Source organism: Ylistrum balloti, unplaced genomic scaffold (genome assembly GCF_031769215.1).
Source record: "Ylistrum balloti isolate Yb309-2 unplaced genomic scaffold, AGI_CSIRO_Ybal_v1 Utg369802, whole genome shotgun sequence".
NCBI lineage: Eukaryota > Metazoa > Mollusca > Bivalvia > Pectinida > Pectinidae > Ylistrum > Ylistrum balloti.
In genome coordinates, this window is record NW_026781979.1 from 766,568 (window position 1) to 790,273 (window position 23,706).

Here is a 23,706-nt window from a genome sequence, read left to right on the forward strand (position 1 = left end):
TTGATAATGTCTCATTTTATTCCTAACGTCTCTCCCTTGATAATGCCCCACTTTCTTTCTAACGTCTCTCCCTTGATAATGCCTCACTTTCTTCCTAATGTCTCCTCCTTGATAGTGCCTCACTTTCTTTCTAACGTCTCTCCCTTGATTATGCCTAACTTTCTTTCTAACGTCTCTCCCTTGATAATGCCTCACTTTCTTTCTAACGTCTCTCCCTTGATAATGCCCCACTTTCTTTCTAACGTCTCTCCCTTGATAATGCCTCACTTTCTTCCTAACGTCTCACCCTTGATAATGCCTCACTTTCTCCCTAACGTCTCACCCTTGATAATGCCTCGCTTTCTTTCTATCTCCCTTGATAATGCCTCACTTTCTCCCTAACGTCTCTCCCTTGATAATGCCTCACTTTCTTCCTAACGTCTCCTCCTTGATAGTGCCTCACTTTCTTTCTAACGTCTCTCCCTTGATAATGCCTCACTTTCTTTCTAACGACTCTCTAGGGCGTAAGAATGGTACTCTTTGTCCCCATTGCGTGATCGTAAGAGGCGAGCTTCTCCATACTTAAGCTTGTACTCTTCTGAGGTTTGACATCAGTAGGGCATAAGTCAATATTAAATTAATCCCAATGTAATAACTTGGACTTTAGCGTTTTTTTTTATATACTTTGTTATCTGAAAAAGATACGCTTTGAAAATAACAAGAAAAAAAGTTCCATAAACCTGATCATGATCTTATTGGATCGTGCATTGGATGACGAATACAATGCTCATATGAAATATGTACCGCCTATAAGTGAGCTCTAGTTGATAAACAAGAGGCACATCTTTAATTGCCTAATTCATAGCTTCACTGAAGCGTGTCTGTTTTAGCTTAAATTTTGCAAGATTTTAACAAGACACATGCCGGTATTAAGATATTGTCGAATAATTTGCTTATAACTCAACTACTGTCAGAAAGGAAGTAATACTTCCAATTTTCTACTCATTAAAATTGGTTTTCAGTCATGCTCGTGTATGTGAGTGTAGTTACACAGTATGCGTACAAAAAGCCCACCAGTACGGAGGAGGAAATTCTGTTTTCACCTTCTGACATCACGGCAATTTATTACATAACATCCTGTTTCAGGTATAACATATACTACTACTGAAGTGTGATTTTAGGTGTGAAAATGGCACTGAGTGCGTGACCATTATGACGTCATCATTGCCGGCTCACCGTCAAAATAGAAGTTTCGTGGCTACTCGAAGTAAGTACGCTGTCGATAATGCAAAATTCATTAGTTTCAATAGGCCAGCTGTTATCGGCATCAGACTGACAAATCCATACACAATGTAAATATAAGCACCGAACTGTCGTGGTACGGCATTTATGATAAAGACATGGTTTGCTTGTGTTTAGCTAAAAGCAGTGTCATTTATAACGACTATAAATGCGACATCACGACAATTTAATACTTACTCAAATATTTGTGTCTTTTTCAGCTGCGACTCTTCATTCAAGGGAGAAAATTACATTATATTTAATGCAAATTACCTCCCCTCCACCATGCTTACAAACCTTCATACATCATCTCGGAGTCTATTAAAAGAAATTAAGTAAAGATATATATACTTTGCACTTTTTGAAAGTCGAATAAAATGGCATCGATGAGAAGACCGGTACTTTAAAATAAGAGTTCCTAAAGATATGGAGCGAATATCAGCTGGATTGTAAACAGGAACTAAACAATTAGGGGTTGATTACATGTACGAAAGGTTTGTAATGTTCATCCAGAGATATCAAAATTATTATAATTACTGTTATTTTCGCAAGAATGTTTGATAATGGTTAAACAATTCAGCTAACGGAAATTACAAAAATAATAATAACCAACAGTGTTACATAATTACTCATTAATCAACATTCATTACACCAGGATTTCTACTGTTCCATGTGTAATATGACCTAGCAGAACCTGATTGGCTAAACGTTCCCATTTTTTCACTGCAACGTCACATATTAAGTAATGTCTTAGCGTCCCATGCTTTGTGACGTCACCAAAGAAGGGGGTATCGGATGAGAATATCGTCTATTTGGTTTCATTTCATGACATTTAAACTCGCCAAGAATTTTATTAGAGCTATAGGTCTTAGATACTTATGTATAACTGGAGGAAATAAAGGAAGTAATGATAGGACGCTAGCAGCTTCGGTGTGTAACCCCGGTTCCCTTTTCGAGAACGAGCTATTACTTGGGTTCCGGAACGCGTTGATCTGCATGTATTCCCTTTATGTCATTTCAAGATTCTCCGTTTAAAACTAGAAAGGAATGTTGACGGAGGATAGGTTCATGTATGATGTCCCTGTACACACGTTACATTGAAGTCCATGAACGGGTCGCTTATATGATTTCGGCATCCAACGCTAGCAAAAGTACACGACACAGGACCGGAGCCTTGTTACGTAAATCAAATTTGCTGTCGTCAGAAATGTTGCCCATGTAACTGTACATTACAACTATACCAGTCAGTCTCTCTGAAAATAAATTGTGACCAGTACATGTAGGTCTGTTAGTCGAGTACTGGAAAACAAACTGAATTTTGTTTCTAGATCTGCTGTTTGGTTATTAAATGGTCTTTGGTTATGTTGATAAAACATACCGACTGCAAGAGAATTTTCATTTTGAATACATGATGTAGGCTCGAAGCTAATCTGCGCTTTTGATATGACAACCAATACTGTTTTTTCGCTTTTGACATCGTGTCTTCAGCTCAATAGCCACACGCTATAAATGATGTTCGTATGTCTTATTACACGGACTTGTATTTCTCAACTTATGTGTACTTAATGGTTATTTAGAGGTTTTCATGCTAGAAATGTGACCACATAATCTGTCAAATCTACGGCTCTGGTTGAAATACAAGAAGTCTGTGTTTGTTAAGTGTAACACTAGTCAAGTTCATCATGCCAAGTGTCTAAAAATAGAACTTTTCTCAGTTTTTCAATGACTGGTTTGAATATGATAACAATAGACCCACCCAGGCCTTTATAAAAAGACGCATACCCACTCCTTCTGAAAGTAGCTAGGTACACACATATACATGTAAACAGGGTTTGTGTCTGAGGCGTACAGGGTTCTCCACCAGGTAGAAACCCATTGAGAACTCATTAGGACCGGGTGTGTTAAAAGCAGCTCACATGTGCATAGTGTACACACATACGTGTACAGCATATATACAGTACTTCTACATATTGACACGCCAGTGTACAACACAGGCCTTTGGCTCTAGACCTATTACTTGTGAGATGTTCTCATTCGGTGGGACTTATTCATCATACTGTTTGAAAATTAATTTTATGAATCAGGATATGGTGGTTCCCGAATAAATTACCTGTGGAGTTTTTCCTGTTAAAATATTCACAGGTGAGTGGTATACCATTAAACTGTATAATGTACTCGGTAAGTTTAGTTGATATATACATGTAGTTAAACTTAAAATATATCAAGGTAAAAATGATATGATGGAAAGTGTACTATTCAAACATATGTATCTATATTATAATCTAAATGTATATATATATATAGCTTCAGATGTATACATGTAATTGACACATTCCAACAAGCAGCGAATGTGATTATATGACAGTCTAAGTAGAATTCTGATCATCACATAGGATTACATATTTATATTTTGAATCAGAGTACTCATTAGGAACTTGAAATCATTAGATGTTCAGTATTTCACTGGGTTTTTTTATAAATATTATCCAACATGGTGTCAAACATTGATTAACATGCTGCTTTAGAGGGCTGGGTGAACAGTGAGTATTGATAATTATTATGCAAACAGCTGTACAGAGGAGACAAATTTGTGACAATGAAACTTGATATGTGATGAAATATATCACCATATATATCCTTTATAGAGTATAGAAGGGACTTCAGGTTATCATACTACATAAAATATACATTAGAAATTATTATCGAGGTATCCTTCTGGGCCCTAGAAGATGAACTTCTCCTTATCTACACTGAATGGACCTTGGTTCTTGTTTTAATTATTTAATTAGAAATTATTGTTAAAATAGACCATATAAATCCATGATTGTCGCAATCAGGTGAAAACAGTCAAATTCACACCTGTATAGTATTGTCAACCTTTGTATTTAGATATCCAATGGGTATTCAATTTCATATCTAGACTGCCTCAGTATTTTTGTCATTATCTATATCACACCATACAGTAACCAGTTTTCAGCCAATGATTTCCACCCACAATGCGAAAAGATCAATCTCTGACATCCAAATTTTCTTTAATGTATTAACATGTACCATATAATTGAGTCTGTGTTGTGAATGTGTACAAATGGAATATTCCTTTATTTGAACCCAATGTCATGCATCACAGTTAGTCAACTTCACAAATATAAATTGACGCCTAAGATTTTTAAATTCTTTCATTGCAGAACAAGTCGACATTCATTCAGGAAAGAATATCCAGTTTTTAAGAAAACTGTATGTTTAATATATATATATACACATATAGTATATCTTACATGGGAATGTCTGAAATACATTATTTATCCTATAGTTAAGATAAGATATTTAGTAAAGGTTTAGATATACATGTATTTAAAGAAATGCCATATTTTTAATGAGATATCTTATGTGTTTAAAAGATATGTATAAAATATTTTAAATATCCTGAAATATACCTCATTAAATATGAGGCTATCTTGTATAATTTCAACATTTTTCTTTAAAATTATAAATGACAACTTCATAAAGCTGCAATTCTCAGTACTATTTACTGTTTGTGTTTGGCAGCTCTCAGGATTCAGAGTGTCATGAAAAAGGAAGGGTAGTTTAAGCTAATTGCATATACATGCGTTGAGTTAAACAATTACTACCTAATTATCGTTCATTCTGTTAAACATGCAGTTCAACATGTTAGATATTGAAAACAAACAAACTTTAACTCTCAGAAATTGAGCTGTAGATTTAGTTGTTCTCTGGGTTAAGATTTTTTCATAACTTTTTAAGACACAGACAACAACTAGAACACTATTTACCTGAACTAATAGCTTTGCACATTGAAAGTCATTAAAGTATAAAGCAATTTAGTAGCAATTTACTTGAAGAAAAAACTTAGAACCTGTCTAACCACTATGCCATCAAGGACAGGTTTCTGTATGTGTTTGTATAGTCTAAGATTATAAAGGCCAGTTTCTTTTTTAACTTTTGTAGTCTTGGACCTGTCTAACCACTGGATATAAGTACAGGACTGGACCAATCAGTGTGTAGTCTGGAACCTATCTAATATTGTGAAGTACAGGACCTGTCTGATTTTTATACAGTCTAGGACCTGTCTAACCATTGTGTTGTTTGGGACCTGTTTAACCGTTGTGTTGTTTGGGACCTACCTTACCATTGTATACTACAGGACCTGTCTGATTTTTATACAGTCTAGGACCTGTCTAAATGTTGTGTTGTTTGGGACCTACCTTACCATTGTTACCATTGTATAGGACCTGTCTAACAGGACCTGTCTGATTTTTTATACCTCTCTAACTGTTGTGTTGTTTGGGACCTACCTTACCATTGTATACTACAGGACCTGTCTGATTTTTATACAGTCTAGGACCTGTCTAACCATTGTGTTGTTTGGGACCTACCTTACCATTGTATACTACAGGACCTGTCTGATTTTTATACAGTCTAGGACCTGTCTAACTATTGTGTTGTTTGGGACCTACCTTACCATTGTATCCTACAGAACGTGTCTGATTTTTATACAGTCTAGGACCTCTCTAACTGTTGTGTTGTTTGGGACCTACCTTACCATTGTATACTACAGGACCTGTCTGATTTTTATACTGTCTAGGACCTGTCTAACCATTGTGTTGTTTGGGACCTACCTTACCATTGTATACTACAGAACGTGTCTGATTTTTATACAGTCTGGGACCTGTCTAACTGTTGTGTTGTTTGGGACCTACCTTACCATTGTATACTACAGGACCTGTCTGATTTTTATATGGTCTAGGACCTGTCTAACCATTGTGTTGTTTGGGACCTATCTCAGAACTGTATAATTTGTAGCTGCAGATTAATATAGAAGGTGAGTGGCTGGCAGTGTGATGGATTATTGATTGGTAGAAATACACTGCAGCACTCTGTACCTATATAGTGTACCCAGTGTATTTGTTCATAGGATCTCTAATCTATAATGAACTGAAGAGATATTGTTTCAACATATCTCAAGGAAGTTGGTGGGATGTGGGGTTGTGGGTTTTGTTTGGGGGGTGTCTCTTGTCTCGCCATCATCAGCATGCATGATCAGGCTAACAGCATTTCATATAACAGTCAATGTCAGTGTAGATCATTTTTAGAAATCAATGTTAGCTGCATCTTTGATTTTTTTAAAGATTTAAACATATACATGATATATACAATATACAAGTATCACTGTACAAAAAAGTACATACCTGGTACATATATTTCCATACATTATCTTTCAATATGTAAGAAAGTAAAAAAAAGGAATATTGGAATCAATTAAAAAAAAAAATTGCCAGTGCAATACTGAATGTATGCTTTATGACTTGTTGACATCTGAATTCTTGTTGTGACATCTGACCTTAATGGTAGTCATTTTGTCGCCTATCTGACCTTAATGGTAGTCATTTAATTGCCTATCTGACCTTAATGGTAGTCATTTGGTTGCCTATCTGACCTTAAGGGTAGTCATTTTGTTGCCTATCTAACCTTAAGGGTAGTCATTTTGTTGCCTATCTGACCTTAAGGGTAGTCATTTTGTTGGGTAGTCATTTTGTTGCCTATCTGACCTTAAGGGTAGTCATTTTGTTGCCTATCTAACCTTAATGGTAGTCATTTTGTTGCCTATCTGACCTTAAGGGTAGTCATTTGGTTGCCTATCTGACCTCAATGGTAGTCATTTTGTTGCCTATCTGACCTTAAGGGTAGTCATTTTGTTGCCTATCTAACCTTAATGGTAGTCATTTTGTTGCCTATCTGACCTTAAGGGTAGTCATTTGGTTGCCTATCTGACCTCAATGGTAGTCATTTTGTTGCCTATCTAACCTTAAGGGTAGTCATTTTGTTGCCTATCTGACCTTAATGGTAGTCATTTTGTTGCCTATATGACCTTAATGGTAGTCATTTTGTTGCCTATCTGACCTTAATGGTAGTCATTTTGTTGCCTATCTGACCATAAGGGTAGTCATTTGGTTGCCTATCTGACCTTAATGGTAGTCATTTTGTTGCCTATCTAACCTTAAGGGTAGTCATTTTGTTGCCTATCTGACCTTAATGGTAGTCATTTTGTTGCCTATATGACCTTAATGGTAGTCATTTTGTTGCCTAGGTTAAATTAGTTTGAATTTATCAAATGAATGAAATAACTCAACTGCATGTTGATTGATGAAGTACAGAATTATGTACTTCTCAATCCTGTTTGTAATTTACTGATACTGTATGGTAGAGACATGTAACCTCTGGTTTATTTGACTGTCTATGGTAGAGACATATAAGCTCTGGTTTATTTGACTGTCTATGGTAGAGACATATAAGCTCTGGTTTATTTGACAGTGTATGGTAGAGACATGTAACCTTTGGTTTATTTGACTGTCTATGGTAGAGACATATAAGCTCTGGTTTATTTGACTGTCTATGGTAGAGACATATAAGCTCTGGTTTATTTGACTGTCTATGGTAGAGACATATAAGCTCTGGTTTATTTGACTGTCTATGGTAGAGACATATAAGCTCTGGTTTATTTGACTGTCTATGGTAGAGACATATAAGCTCTGGTTTATTTGACTGTCTATGGTAGAGACATATAAGCTCTGGTTTATTTGACTGTCTATGGTAGAGACATATAAGCTTTGGTTTATTTGACTGTCTATGGTAGAGACATATAAGCTCTGGTTTATTTGACTGTCTATGGTAGAGACATATAAGCTCTGGTTTATTTGACTGTCTATGGTAGAGACATATAAGCTCTGGTTTATTTGACTGTCTATGGTAGAGACATGTAACCTCTGGTTTATTTGACTGTCTATGGTAGAGACATGTAACCTCTGGTTTATTTGACTGTCTATGGTAGAGACATATAAGCTCTTGCATCAATGGATTTATGTTAAAAAGTTACAATTTTTAGTTGCTCTGACAGATATGACTGGTTTTTCATTCACATGAATGTGAGAATACACAGATTTTATTTAATACTTGTGTATTTTTATATATTAGAGGGAACTGATGGCGAGTTGATGGTGTCACAGGTGGGGAAGTAATCAATATTTGTATATAAAATCTCCAAAACAGCATGCACTGGTTGTCTAGGGAACTTTGGTGAAGGCCTACGATGTTTGTAAACAAGTGACTTGGCAGCTATGGGTGAGTTTCTAGTCTAGACTAGGTGTAGTTTGAATATAGATAAACTATAAGTACCATTTACAAGTAAAGAACAAAAAGTGTATAAGGTATTGTACAATTGGTGTTACAGTATAACTGATACAGAGATGCATATCACTGACTTTTAAGATGTTACTTTGAATTCATTTCAAAGGAGTTAAAAAAAAAAAAAAAAGTGTTTTCATGTCATTTGAAACAGTTTTTTGTATGTTATCGAATATACCAATCTGAATTTCAGAATGTTTAAGAAGTGAGCAGAGTTAGTCGGTATCGTTTGCCTGTATCAATTAAATGAAATGACATATCATATACTGGACATAAAATTGTAGATTAGAGCATTTTCCAAGATTTTTGAAATGCTAAGTTTAAAGATGATTAGGAAAACACTAATACCTGTCAAGGAATGATAGACCACTTGACCAATAACCATTTGATTGAATACATCAGACTATAATGAGTGATGATAAGGAACTGCCTGTAGTATCATAGCTACAGAGAAAAAAACCTACTTTGAGGAATCACAAATAACACAGTAAGAGAAACTATAAAATAAATTGTTACAATTGACCACATACATGTACAACCTGCAAAGGCAAACCACATATAGCCTTAAATTCTTAGATGGGCAAAAGATTGGCAAAACTATAAGAAAACTTGGATGGGGAAAACATTCAACCATCCACAGGTACTGGCCTTGTCTGCCAATACATCCATTATAAGTACCTTAAACCACATACATGTACAATCTCTCAAGAGGAACCACAAATAACCTGCTGAGAAGAACTACACACAACTTGCCTAATGGAACCACTGCAACCTGGTAGAGGGACAACACACAACATGCCAAGAAGAAACACATACAACCTGCATAGAGAACCACATATATTTTGTCTAGAGTACCACATAACCTGTCAGGAGGTTCAAATACAATTTATACACAGGAACCACATCCAACCTGTAAACATGAACTACATATATCCTCTATGGAGGAACCACATCCAACCTGTAAACATGAACTACATATATCCTCTATGGAGGAACCACATATAACCTGTCCAGAATAACCATATACAGCCTGTATTTAGAACAATAATACAAACTGTATGAAGGACTAGTCATACAACCTGTCTAGAGACCATTACAAATAATTAATGTACAAAGTATGTACCAGTCTAAAGAGTCAAACCACACATAAATAAAACAAATAAGAGAATAATAGAATTGGATACTTTCATCTCAGTCTGAAATGGGGCTGTGGTCATGTAATAGTCAGGGTTTATATACATACTGTCAAATTATGTTTAATAGTGTAATAAGATGCATTTAAGTACATTAATGTAGCTTTAACTACTTGAAAATCTGTTCACTTGATCGGCCAGCCATAGCTTGTGTGTATTAACAGTGTGTGTATATATAGGTCATGAAATAGTAAACAATGGCTGACAGAGGAACTTGGGAGCCGGGAGAGAAATGTCCCTTGATACTTGATTCCAGTCCAGGTTGTATAGACACTATTATATCTGGTTGATATGACACATGGATACGTATGATTCAACTTTTATGATAAATTAGCGATTTATATATATACACTTATGTACTGCTGACATAAGACTATGATATAGTAGTACACCTGTCAACATGCACCTGTACCATCCAGTCCACTATAACATCAGTACGTATTGATGATATACTAGACTGTATTTTTGCTTGTGTTGTTTATGTTCCAGATACAGGTGCCTGTGGCTTGTCCCAGTGGTCAAACTAGTAAACGTAGTTAATAAAAGCCTTTAGACTGACAGATTAGGGTTATTTTCTATATGACACCAAAATATTTATATTTACAGCAATTCATAGGTACAAGGTACATATAGATCCATCGATAAACCGTGGTTTATTGCCCATAATATTTGAATTTATGGCCAAAGATCTGGGATGACTTTAATTGAGTAAATATAATACATAACCATAGGCCTGTCATTACTCATCATATATATATATATATGTATCGTTCTTCAATGATCACCCCTACCACACCTGTAATGTTGTATAACATTGATGATCACCCCTACCACACCTGTAATGTTGTATAACATTGATGATCACCCCTACCACACCTGTAATGATGTATAACATTGATGATCACCCCTACCACACCTGAAATGTTGTATAACATTGATGATCACCCCTATCACACCTGTAATGATGTATAACATTGATGATCACCCCTACCACACCTGTAATGTTGTATAACATTGATGATCACCCCTACCACACCTGTAATGATGTATAGAATTGATGATCACCCCTACCACACCTGTAATGATGTATAACATTGATGATCACCCCTACCACACCTGTAATGTTGTATAACATTGATGATCACCCCTACCACACCTGTAATGATGTATAGAATTGATGATCACCCCTACCACACCTGTAATGTTGTATAACATTGATGATCACTCCTACCACACCTGTAATGATGTATAGAATTGATGATCACCCCTACAACACCTGTAATGTTGTATAACATTGATGATCACCCCTACCACACCTGTAATGATGTATAACATTGATGATCACCCCTACCACACCTGTAATGATGTATAACATTGATGATCACCCCTACCACACCTGAAATGTTGTATAACATTGATGATCACCCCTACCACACCTGTAATGTTGTATAACATTGATGATCACTCCTACCACACCTGTAATGTTGTATAACATTGATGATCACCCCTACCACACCTGTAATGATGTATAACATTGATGATCACTCCTACCACACCTGTAATGTTGTATAACATTGATGATCACCCCTACAACACCTGTAATGTTGTATAACATTGATGATCACCCCTACAACACCTGTAATGTTGTATAACATTGATGATCACCCCTACCACACCTGAAATGTTGTATAACATTGATGATCACCCCTACCACACCTGAAATGTTGTATAACATTGATGATCACCCCTACCACACCTGTAATGTTGTATAACATTGATGATCACCCCTACAACACCTGTAATGTTGTATAACATTGATGATCACCCCTACAACACCTGTAATGTTGTATAACATTGATGATTACCCCTACCACACCTGTAATGTTGTATAACATTGATGATCACCCCTACCACACCTGTAATAATGTATAGAATTGATGATCACCCCTACCACACCTGTAATGTTGTATAACATTGATGATCACCCCTACCACACCTGTAATGTTGTATAACATTGATGATCACCCCTACCACACCTGAAATGTTGTATAACATTGATGATCACCCCTACCACACCTGTAATGTTGTATAACATTGATGATCACCCCTACCACACCTGTAATGTTGTATAACATTGATGATCACCCCTACCACACCTGTAATGTTGTATAACACCCCTACCACACCTGTAATGTTGTATAACATTGATGATCACCCCTACCACACCTGTAATAATGTATAGAATTGATGATCACCCCTACCACACCTGAAATGTTGTATAACATTGATGATCACCCCTACCACACCTGTAATAATGTATAGAATTGATGATCACCCCTACCACACCTGAAATGTTGTATAACATTGATGATCACCCCTACCACACCTGAAATGTTGTATAACATTGATGATCACCCCTACCACACCTGTAATGATGTACTACATTAACATCACATATTCCACACCAGTAATGATATTTCATTATGATTACCCAAATTAGCTCTGCCTTGTTTGAATTTGTTTGATGTATGTTTTTGTTTCAATGATTTTAGAATCTCCTGGTCACACACAGGGAAACATGGAGAGGGGACAAGACTTTACAGGAGTAGCTATGGAACCTGTCTTTAATATTAATCTTGAACATGATGCAGGTGGCAGTCAATACAGGTAATCATTAGTGTGGTGAAAGTTTCTTGTAGGCATAGGATAGCAGGTTATATGGAACCTGAGCAATTTCAAAAGTGAACTGCTGAGATTGAATGAGAATTTAGTAATCTGAGTTTAGAACAACTACAGGGCAGATGGTGGTTAATGAAAAGTTAAAACAAGCAATGTATTTTGGTTTAGAAACTGTACAATTAGTCTGATCAGGAACTCTGATTAGCAGAATACAGAAGGGATAACTAATAGAACAAAAGTCATGAGTGCATGACCAATAGAACTTGGTGACATTGAAAAAGGTAAATTACTGATATGACATGAAATTTTGAATAAGAACCAATTTTTCCTTGCTACATTGTCTAGTGGAAGGAACTGATTCCATCTTCAAAAGTAGTGCAAGGGTTATATATTAAGAATAAGTAAAATAACAAAAGCATTGTTCTTCCTTATTATTCTATACAAAAATTTTGTAAATTCATGTGAAATAGCTATTTGGTCTCCCTATGGACTGACAAATAATTAGGACAGCCTAACTCGTGTAGGAAAGGTTAAGTTTAGCTCTGTGTTTGATAATTATGAAACACTGCTTCATTGTTCAAATGATAACCACATTAGTATTTAAAAGTGGCATTGCTACCATTTTAGGTCGGACCATGGAGAATTTGGCAATGAAATGAGGCATCAAAAAACACGTAACTCTAGTAGTGATGGAGGAGCTACATTGGTTCGGAGAAGACGAAAATCTTCGCGTCTTCGAGGAGAAGATGGTCAATATGAAGATTGGGATGAGGAGGAATCAGACTTGTTGCCAAGCTTACGATACCAACAGCGTTCTCGTACAAAATCCTTGAAACAACGACATAAAGAACTGCAAAATGAGCATGAACAATTTCATAATAATAGACCACAGACACTACGAGAACGCTACACCGAGATGAAGGAACGAGAAGAAGTGACAGCTGGCAACTTGGCCAGCTTGATGAGGTAACTTTTTATAATTGCAATATGTCTAGCTTGATGAGACCCTGTTAACATGTGGTCTAAATGTAGAAGTAAGAGTAAATATCAATAAAAATATGTCTGTTAACTAGATCTGAAGAAAGGGGTTTTAAACCTAAGACGCGATGGAGCATTCTTTAGGCACATGGGTTGGGATATAACCTAGTTATATAGGTTAACTTAAATGAAATTTTTTGAACTGGCTGTCTTGTTTAGAGATGATACACATCATTAGATGTTAACTAGATCTGAAGAAAGGGGTTTTAAACCTAAGACGCGATATTCTTTAGGCACATGGGTTGGGATATAACCTAGTTATATAGGTTAACTTAAATGAAATTTTTTGAACTGGCTGTCTTGTTTAGAGATGATACACATCATTAGATGTTAACTAGATCTGAAGAAAGGGGTTTTAAACCTAAGACGCGATGGAGCATTCTTTAGGCACATGGGTTGGGATATAACCTAGTTATATAGGTTAACTTAAATGAAATTTTTTGAACTGGCTGTCTTGTTTAGAGATGATACACATCATTAGAGTGTTAAGATAAGGAAACAGTTAACATGAATAAATTAAATTCCTAGCTAGAAAATTTGTTAAATTGTGTTAAAATGGCAAACACTATGTTAATCAATGGTTAACCTGATATTTTGTGTAGTTTATGAGATCACATATACAATAGAGCACCAGGTAAAATGTGTACTTCCTGCTCCAATGGATTGATGATCTCAAACGAAACAAAATGTAAAGTTAATGGTTATATTAACAATATCTTCAACATTCAAAAAGTCAGATATAGTATTTTTTAATGTGACATTAATCTATGCAAAACAGCCATTCATAAAAGCCATTGACTGATAGCTAAACAAATCCCATCCATTTTCTCCTTGACAACAAAAGTAAAAAGTTCCTGCAATAATTTTGTTCACCTAAAATATTCATAGTTATTAGAATATTTTCATAATTGATTTAGTAGGTAATAGGGTAAATCAATTAATATTTATATGAAATTGTGGTATTTACATGAGACAAAACACTTTAGATTAGTAAAATATATTGATGACTGAGGACATTTCAAAATGGTACACCCAATGGTGGGAAATACAGATTTGGTGAACTGGGTCACATTCTACACTCAAGTTAATGGAAAATAAACAGAATTTCTGACACCTAGGTTATAAATATAGAAACAGGAGCAATTCTAATTATATGATGATTGAAAACTTAAGCTATCACTGCTGAAGAAATTGTCAGTTAGGCACGGTAACCTTACCCTTGTACATTAAAGTATAGCCAGCTGATGTACACAGTAAAACTGTTACATTGTTTTACTAGCATCATTTGTCTGACTAGCCCAATAAGTTATTAACCCATTACAAAGCAATGCTCCATCTAATTTTATTTTCAGGTAGTTGATATCAGCACCCTGTTTCAGTCTCTGTGCAGACTTAGATAGATATTAGATGTACCCATTTAAAGATCGGTATCCATGCTACTGTAATATCACTGCTGTTACAGATAGTAGGATGAGAAGCTAATATCTATAGATTTTGTTGTATTTGTGCATGCTGCCTGTCACATTACAGAAAAACTAACATGTGTATGATTTGATTGCATTTTTTGCCCTAACAGAGAAAGAAACCAGTAAGTAGTTTCCATGTTAAAAGGACAAGTACTTTTAAAGATTAATTATTATACAGAATAATAACTTTGTTGGCAACAGTAAGACTCTGGGATCTATGTTTAGCTAACATATAACCCTGTCTTTGGAATTCATGTCTGCTAACACTATTTATATAACAGTACTGTCAGTTAGTCTGTGGAATCCATGTCTGATAATAATGTGTATAATGTGAGCTAAAGAGTCTGGAATTCTTATATATCTAGACTGCTAGCATGCTTAACTAAAATATTCCTGAACTCACATTAAATCTTAATTGCCAATATAAAACCACCATATTTCCTGAATTTATATTAAAGAAACACATTTGGTACAAATCCCTTCAAAATTAACCAACATAATCTAAGGTATTTTCATTTCTCTGTTTCTTTTGTTTCAACATTATCATTATGTATAATCATTGATTTAGAATAGATTGATGTCTAAGTCCATGATTTTTTTCCTTGTTAATTTGGAAAATTAAAATTATCAGTTAAAACCTAATATTGGTACTCTTCACAATTTGATTGGACAAGGCTTACTATACTGCTTGTATTTATCATTGATCATGTCATGTCTAACTTCATTTAACTTTATGAAGGAGATTTTAATGAAATAAGGACTCTAACCTTAATTAATTAACTCGGTAGACTATTACATGTGTTTTCTTCTGTTCCTGCCTAGAGACTAATTCTATATATAGATTATATGTCATTTGCAAACATTCCCTTGAATATTTGAAGAATATTGAAAATTTCATCTCAGATCTGTTTGACAACAGTTTTTAGGCTAAACGTACTCAGTACGCATATCCTATTGCTACAGCCTTTCAGACAAAATTTATTATCTCTTGGTAACCTAGTAAGCATCTCAGTATATGGTATTTACACATTGATGTTTGACTTCAGAGCCAGACGAGGTACAGAATTATTGAGGTAAACCTGCACAAACCAGACTATAATGGGTTTTATGTATACTGTACATTTCTACTTCCTTGTTATCAGTAGGTTTACATCATATAACAAATCTACGGAGCAATAATACACATTTTAGTGATTATTGGTGCCACATGATCATTTCTATAAACCATGACTCCAGAGACATTATCTTAGAAACTGCCATTCTGTCATATCTGTAAACTAGAAAGTGTTTGGCAGTCTGCCACCTGATCACTTCAATAAATCATACAACACTTGGCCAGAAACCTCCTCTTCATATCTTCAAACCATAAGACATTTGAATCCATATCTTGACTTCATTTCTGTACACCAAAAGTCATTTGAATAAATGTCTTTTCATTTCTGTACACCATAAGATATTTGAATACATGCCTTGTCTTCATTTTTTTTAACCTTAAGACATTTGAATAGATGTCTTGTCTTCATTTCTCTTAACCTTAAGACATTTGAATAAATGTCTTTTCATTTCTGTACACCATAAGACATTTGAATAGATGTCTTTTCATTTCTCTTAACCTTAAGACATTTGAATAGATGTCTTGTCTTCATTTCTCTTAACCTTAAGACATTTATTATTTCTAAATTATGCTAGTCTTTATGATGGACAGTTGTTATGAATGGTTGATAATACCAGAACAGTTAATACAGACGATATACTGAGACACTAGTGTTACTTCCTGATACATGTAGATCATGAACTTTATAAACAAACAAGTCTGGACCAACTGGTCAAACCAGTAAACAAAATTAGCCCAGACGTTTACATCCTAAGTTTGTAAATATTCTTTCCTCAATTATCATTTTTACATATTACTTACAAGATTAAACACTTAAAATTATACTTATTTATCTGTTGGAGATGCATGGCTTTTGTATGATATCTGCTCCGCAGTAATTATAATCAGCAATTTACTGGATGGAGAGAGTTTAGTACAGCAGATTAGGGTTGTAATTGTAAAATACATCATTGTAGCATAAACATCCTGGATTGTAGTTATATACTCTGTACATTGTGGGGATTTGAATTTGTTTTTTATGCAGCTACTGAATATGTTTCAATGTCATTCTGATGTGAAATAATCATTCTTTGATCTCATTCTTAAAAGGGTTCAGAGTTCAGACAATGATGAAATTACATATAATCTCAACCAAATTTGTCACCTATTTAGATATCAAAGTTAAAGTCAAAATTACACTTACTTTCAAAGCACTGACAATGTTTTAGCAAAAGTCCTTCAATATGTCCTGAAGCATTTTCATGAATGCCTTACATTTTGTAGAGATCATACCAAAGCCATGAAGGATCAACATTTATTGAAAATAAAAATCAAAGTGTATTTGATTGACTATATATGTAAACAATGACAATAAGATGAAAAAAAAACAGATTAAATGGTCATCACTCTTTAATGTAAATTAGAGTTCATTTGTCAATTAACCTAAATAGCATGCATTTAAATCTTCCTCCAGTCACATTACACTCAGTATGGTTTTTTGGTTGCATTGAGTAGTTTGATCAAATTTTAAAAAGTGAAAGTCCTGTTTCAGAATGTTAATGACTTGGCAGAGGAGTTCAATTGAGTAAAAGAAGTTAGATATACAAATGTATCTCAAAGTCACCATTTATGATATATCATGTATGTGCACATACAATGTAGTTAATAACATATTAAGGTAAATAGTAGGGTACAGGTTCCTTTACAGGGGAGAATTGTAAGTATTGATGGTAACTAACTTTTTGCCAGTTAAATATTGTAAAATCATATATTTTCATGGGGCTTAAATTTTGTATTTTTTTTTTTGTAAAAACATAATTTTGTTGACAATTGATTTCTAATGTCGTATTTAAGTTGTACTCACAAAATTGTCTTAAGTGGTAAAATAATAAGCATTCTTAATTGTTGATAATTTTAGGGACATATGATTTTCATGGATTCAGATTTACCCACAAAATCAACAAAAACAAAACCCCTCAAAAGGTAATGGTTTTACAGTATGCTTGATGTAACAGATAAAAAAATGAACATGTGGGCCTGTTGGATATATAACAGATTTGTGTCAGTAATTTTGCTGATAGGTGTATCTCAATAAAAATATTAATTAAGTTTCATCTTTTTGTCTCCCAGAGACTCCACGCTTACCAGAATGAATCGGTTACACGTGGGCACAGAATCCAAGGTAGATATATACTCAACCCTCACAAGGACAAACCACTAATACCTTATGCAGATCTCTAAAATCTTGCACATACCCGCGAATGCAGTGTCTAGAAATAGTATTCCTTTGATTTCTATGTAAATATTTCAACAAAGTTTGCTCATGCATGCAGTTGTAGGATCTGATTTGTGGTTCACACAGTGCTTGAAACACTTGAGTCTATATTTGTCCTGAAGTGGAAGGTTAAAATTTCAGCTCAAACTTTTTATACCTCATCACGTGTAGAGGAAAAGTATTTATTTATGTCTGCCAGTCTATTTGACAATCTGAATGACTTGTTGAATTTTATCTCAAGTTACATCATGTAGTTTAAACATTGTATAGTAAATATTCTAATACATTTATGTTAGAAATGCAGGCCATCACACTGATTTTGACGACACATCTTCTAAAGCAATTTACCTATAATGAAATAATGAAACTTTCTATTTGATATGCAATGATCAATCTACATGTAAGTCCCGAGTCTTGTACTCCAAGAATTTTGTTGGCACTCAATGTTTTTTCTGGAAATACTTCAGTTTTACATTGCGAGACCCATTCTTTTTAGCAATAAAGTTGAAAAGGACTCGTTTAATGAATTGTAAATTTGTCACTGGATATGTACATTTTTGTTCAGTGGATTTGGTAAAAATTTACCTGAGCTTTTAGCACCATTTATTTTTTCTAAAATTACAAGTGAGGATGATATGTTTGTTAAATAATTTACGTTAATTGACTGGCAATGTGATAGTAAATCTTTCATTGTGGTGATATTAATTTTGTATATAACTTTCTCTTTGAAAAAACATTAATATATATGTATATATATATATATATATGTAAGTTTTGGGTTTGAAGGTTAAGGCAAAGCAATTACTGAAAATCTGCATGTAAGTAATTTGTATAGCAAATCTGTGTGTAAGTGTCTGGTGATTTTATATTATATGCTATTGAATATCAATACTTTGTTGTAGACATGGTTTAGATTGAAACAGAGAAGTAAAGATGTCATGCAGTACTTCACTATATGGCTGAGTGTATTCAAAGAAATTGAAGGTCTGTGTTGACTTCTTATCTAAATATGCAAATATCAATATTTAGAAGTCTGTTAATGTTGTATTCAATAACCAAGAGATATTTGTGATTACATAATAAATTTACTTGTAAACCTGTACCTGTATAAGTGCTGTCAACAACATCAGCGTTATGATTTATTATAATGTACTGAGTAAGTTCAAGTTGTTTTGTCAGATATTTTTACAACTCTACATGGCATCACAAATGAAGCCATATCAGTTATTTCTTTTTTTTATCATTCAGTGTAAGTTTTTTTTTTAATGTTTTGTTAATAGGCTAATTATAGCATTTGTATACCCTACAAACTTGTCTTCTGTTGATTGATAAGGTACTATTTAACAATTAATAAAAAAAGAATTAGCATGGCTATGATTAATATAGAACTCTCCTGGAATGGAGGTTTGTATTGTAGTAAGCTAGCATTCATCCATGAGAAGTTATTATAGAGATTAACTATCAGAGATCATATTATTACATAAGACATCAGCATCATTGGAAAAAAAGCATTAGACTTGTATTTCAAATAACATTAAATTTGCGTATCCAAAATTACTCTGGCTTAATTATTCAAGAATATTTTGCATTTAAATTTCAGTTTTATAAAGATAACGAGATATCTAGAAGTCCTCAATCAATATTGGTTACTTTGAAAATGGGGTTGTTTGCTAATTTTTCTTGGAGCAATCTTGGGCCATGGGTTCTTAATTAAAAAGATATACAGCTCTCATAGATACCAACAGTTGGACACAGTTGGAAATTTTGAATTTGCAAAAATGGATAAAATTTGCTTGGGAATACTATAATAGAAGGTATGTCATTCCAGGGAAGGGTCAACAGCTATTATAAATATCAGCATATGACAGAAATAACAGATACTTTTCTTATTTTCAGGCTCATATGGGACAGCAATCATGACATACTTTCGATTCATAAAGTGGCTGATGTTTCTCAACTTTTACATCATGATTATAATGTTTGGAGTGATCACGGTGCCATACTTAGCCCTGGGGCCTTACGAGTTTCAGGAATCTGTGAGTTCCGATGTGGGCGGATACCTGGAATCTGTTAACTGTACATTGGATTACATTGACTATAATATCAACTACACAGAGTCAGAATCCACATTTGAGAAAGTTCTTGACGTTCTACAGGGAACAGTAAGTTTTCACAATTTATTCATATATATATAGGCAACAGTAAGTTTACATCTAAATCTGATGTATGTTTGGTTGTTTTAGTTTTATTTTGATATTGTTGATCAAATTAAGATATTACAATCAAAGTTTATAGATGATATTTTGTCTTAAGCTGAAAGTGGCAGCTGAAATTTGTAGCCTTTGTGGTAATACACACTTGCTGTGTCTCTAACTTGTGCTCGTTTTCGCTGTGTAGGGTTGGATGGAGAGGAAGCTGTTGTTTTATGGGGTGTACTTCAACAAGACTTACACTTCTGGGGAGGATACACATGTTTACAACATGAGCCTTGCCTATCTACTGGCTGTGGGGGCCAGCTTTGTCATCAGTTTCATCTTACTTGTCAAAAAGTGAGTATGATCATCTGGTAAATATGTTATATTAAGGTCAGATGCTTTTTTGTTGCCTATGAATACATCACTCATGTCTATCACCATGACAACCAAGATTCAATTTCCTGATCAAACATAAAATCTTATATGATCTTCTTCACTTAAGTTTCAAGTGTAAAACATGAAATCATATCCCCCCCCCAACCCCTAATTTGCCCTTTCAACACTTTTATTTGGGAGCACTAAGAATGTTTCTGTAAAGTAAATAATTGTAATAGGCAAATATGTATATTTATCAGCTGTCTGTTATTTTGATTGCACTGCAATACCTCAGTTGGTAGCTTGTTGGCTCACATAACATCAGGTGAAGACCTGAGTTGCGTGGTTTGATGCCCCTGACAGGAAAATGAGAGCTAGACCAGTCTGTGCTGTCTCTGTCATGTCCATAGGCATGACATTTTACCCACACGTTCTTGATGGCAGGCCTCCCATAACTTGTTCAGTTAGGTAGTCACCAACTACATTATGAAGACCCCCATCTCCGATAACACTGGCTGTTTATAGGGCAATACATTGAACAAAAATTCGAAGGATTAAAGTTGAAATTGTCAATTTCACAGAATCACATAATTTCTTAACATTTCTCAAATTCTTGAATTCATTTGCAGGTTGTTTTTTTCTTCAGATATCACATTTAAATTCAAACAACATATGGAGGCAAAATAGAAAAAAAATCATTCAAAAACCTTTTGAGAGGAAATGCACAACTGGTTACATATATCATGCCTTAGTGATTTATATTCTTAAAGTAAAGAAGTACTTTGACACTGGAACATGGAAAATTATTTCAACATTATTTTGCTTTGTCAAAATCTTAGTTTAAGTTTTCTATACTAATTGTAAATGTCTGTCTATTGTATGATAATGGTAGATATGTGCATAACCTATCACTGATCGTTGTGTTTCTATGATAGTTCTGCAAAAAATGTAAAGGTGACCCTTGGGATAGAGAAGACTGTGGCTCAGTACAGTAACAAAGTATTTGCTGGTTGGGATTATTGTATAAAGGAAGACCGCGGCGCCAACACCAAACGAGCCAACATTAAAACTGATTTAAAGGTAGAAGTTTATTGCTAATGGTCAAAACAGGCCATTTTTTTAGTTGGTTTAGATTATACATGATAATCAATAAGCGAAAAGATGTAAAATAAGTGGTTTGATGTATACAACTTAGATATCACAATGTTTCGTCTCTGCGTATTTCAAACCTGATATTACACTTCATAACAAGTGAATGACTTGAAATTGAGGCTAGACTGTCAAATAGCGTCTTACGTGTACTGAATATGAAATGCATTTACAAGCCCTCTACTTACACTACCTGCATGTCTACATCCAATGCTACCACACTACCTGCATGTCTACATCCAATGCTACCACACTACCTGCATGTCTACATTCAATACTACCACACTACCTGCATGTCTACATCCAATGCTACCACACTACCTGCATGTCTACATCCAATGCTACCACACTACCTCCATGTCTACATCCAATGCTACCACACTACCTCCATGTCTACATCCAATGCTACCACACTACCTGCATGTCTACATCCAATGCTACCACACTACCTGCATGTCTACATCCAATGCTACCACACTACCTGCATGTCTACATCCAATGCTACCACACTACCTGCATGTCTACATCCAATGCTACCACACTACCTGCATGTCTACATCCAATGTTACCACACTACCTGCATGTCTACATCCAATGCTACCACACTACCTGCATGTCTACATCCAATGCTACCACACTACCTGCATGTCTACATCCAATGCTACCACACTACCTGCATGTCTACATCCAATGCTACCACACTACCTGCATGTCTACATCCAATGCTACCACACTACCTGCATGTCTACATTCAATGCTACCACACTACCTGCATGTCTACATCCAATGCTACCACACTACCTGCATCGCTACAGCCAATGCTACCACACTACCTGCATGTCTACATCCAATGCTACCACACTACCTGCATGTCTGCATCCAATGCTACCACACTACCTGCATGTCTGCATCCAATGTTACCACACTACCTGCATGTCTACATCCAATGCTACCACACTACCTGCATGTCTACATCCAATGCTACCACACTACCTGCATGTCTACATCCAATGCTACCACACTACCTGCATGTCTACATCCAATGCTACCACACTACCTGCATGTCTACATCCAATGCTACCACACTACCTGCATGTCTACATCCAATGCTACCACACTACCACACAATGCTACCACACTGCATGTCTACATCCAATGCTACCACACTACCTGCATGTCTACATCCAATGCTACCACACTACCTGCATGTCTACATCCAATGCTACCACACTACCTGCATGTCTACATCCAATGCTACCACACTACCTGCATGTCTACATCCAATGCTACCACACTACCTGCATGTCTACATCCAATGCTACCACACTACCTGCATGTCTACATCCAATGCTACCACACTACCTGCATGTCTACATCCAATGCTACCACACTACCTGCATGTCTACATCCAATGCTACCACACTACCTGCATGTCTACATCCAATGCTACCACACTACCTGCATGTCTACATCCAATGCTACCACACTACCTGCATGTCTACATCCAATGCTACCACACTACCTGCATGTCTACATCCAATGCTACCACACTACCTGCATGTCTACATCCAATGCTACCACACTACCTGCATGTCTACATCCAATGCTACCACACTACCTGCATGTCTACATCCAATGCTACCACACTACCTGCATGTCTACATCCAATGCTACCACACTACCTGCATGTCTACATCCAATGCTACCACACTACCTGCATGTCTACATCCAATGCTACCACACTACCTGCATGTCTACATCCAATGCTACCACACTACCTGCA

General features: G+C 35.2%; 1 protein-coding gene across 2 annotated transcripts in view; it reads left to right on the plus strand.

Moving 5' to 3' along the window:
- The first annotated feature begins 3,078 nt into the window (after positions 1–3,078).
- Positions 3,079–23,706, plus strand: part of LOC132544551 (transmembrane channel-like protein 7) — a 29,831-nt gene continuing 9,203 nt past the window's right edge. Inside the window, exons 1-8 of one of the 2 annotated variants that reach the window (XM_060208163.1) lie at positions 3,079–3,402; positions 12,206–12,320; positions 12,960–13,298; positions 18,060–18,111; positions 19,107–19,188; positions 20,101–20,366; positions 20,602–20,753; positions 21,710–21,854. In XM_060208163.1, coding sequence (XP_060064146.1) covers positions 12,232–12,320; positions 12,960–13,298; positions 18,060–18,111; positions 19,107–19,188; positions 20,101–20,366; positions 20,602–20,753; positions 21,710–21,854 — 1,125 coding nt within the window. In that variant the 5' untranslated portion in view covers positions 3,079–3,402; positions 12,206–12,231. Of the gene's footprint in view, positions 3,403–9,838; positions 9,915–12,205; positions 12,321–12,959; positions 13,299–18,059; positions 18,112–19,106; positions 19,189–20,100; positions 20,367–20,601; positions 20,754–21,709; positions 21,855–23,706 lie in introns of those variants that run through there. The other variant, XM_060208162.1, reaches the window with a different exon arrangement.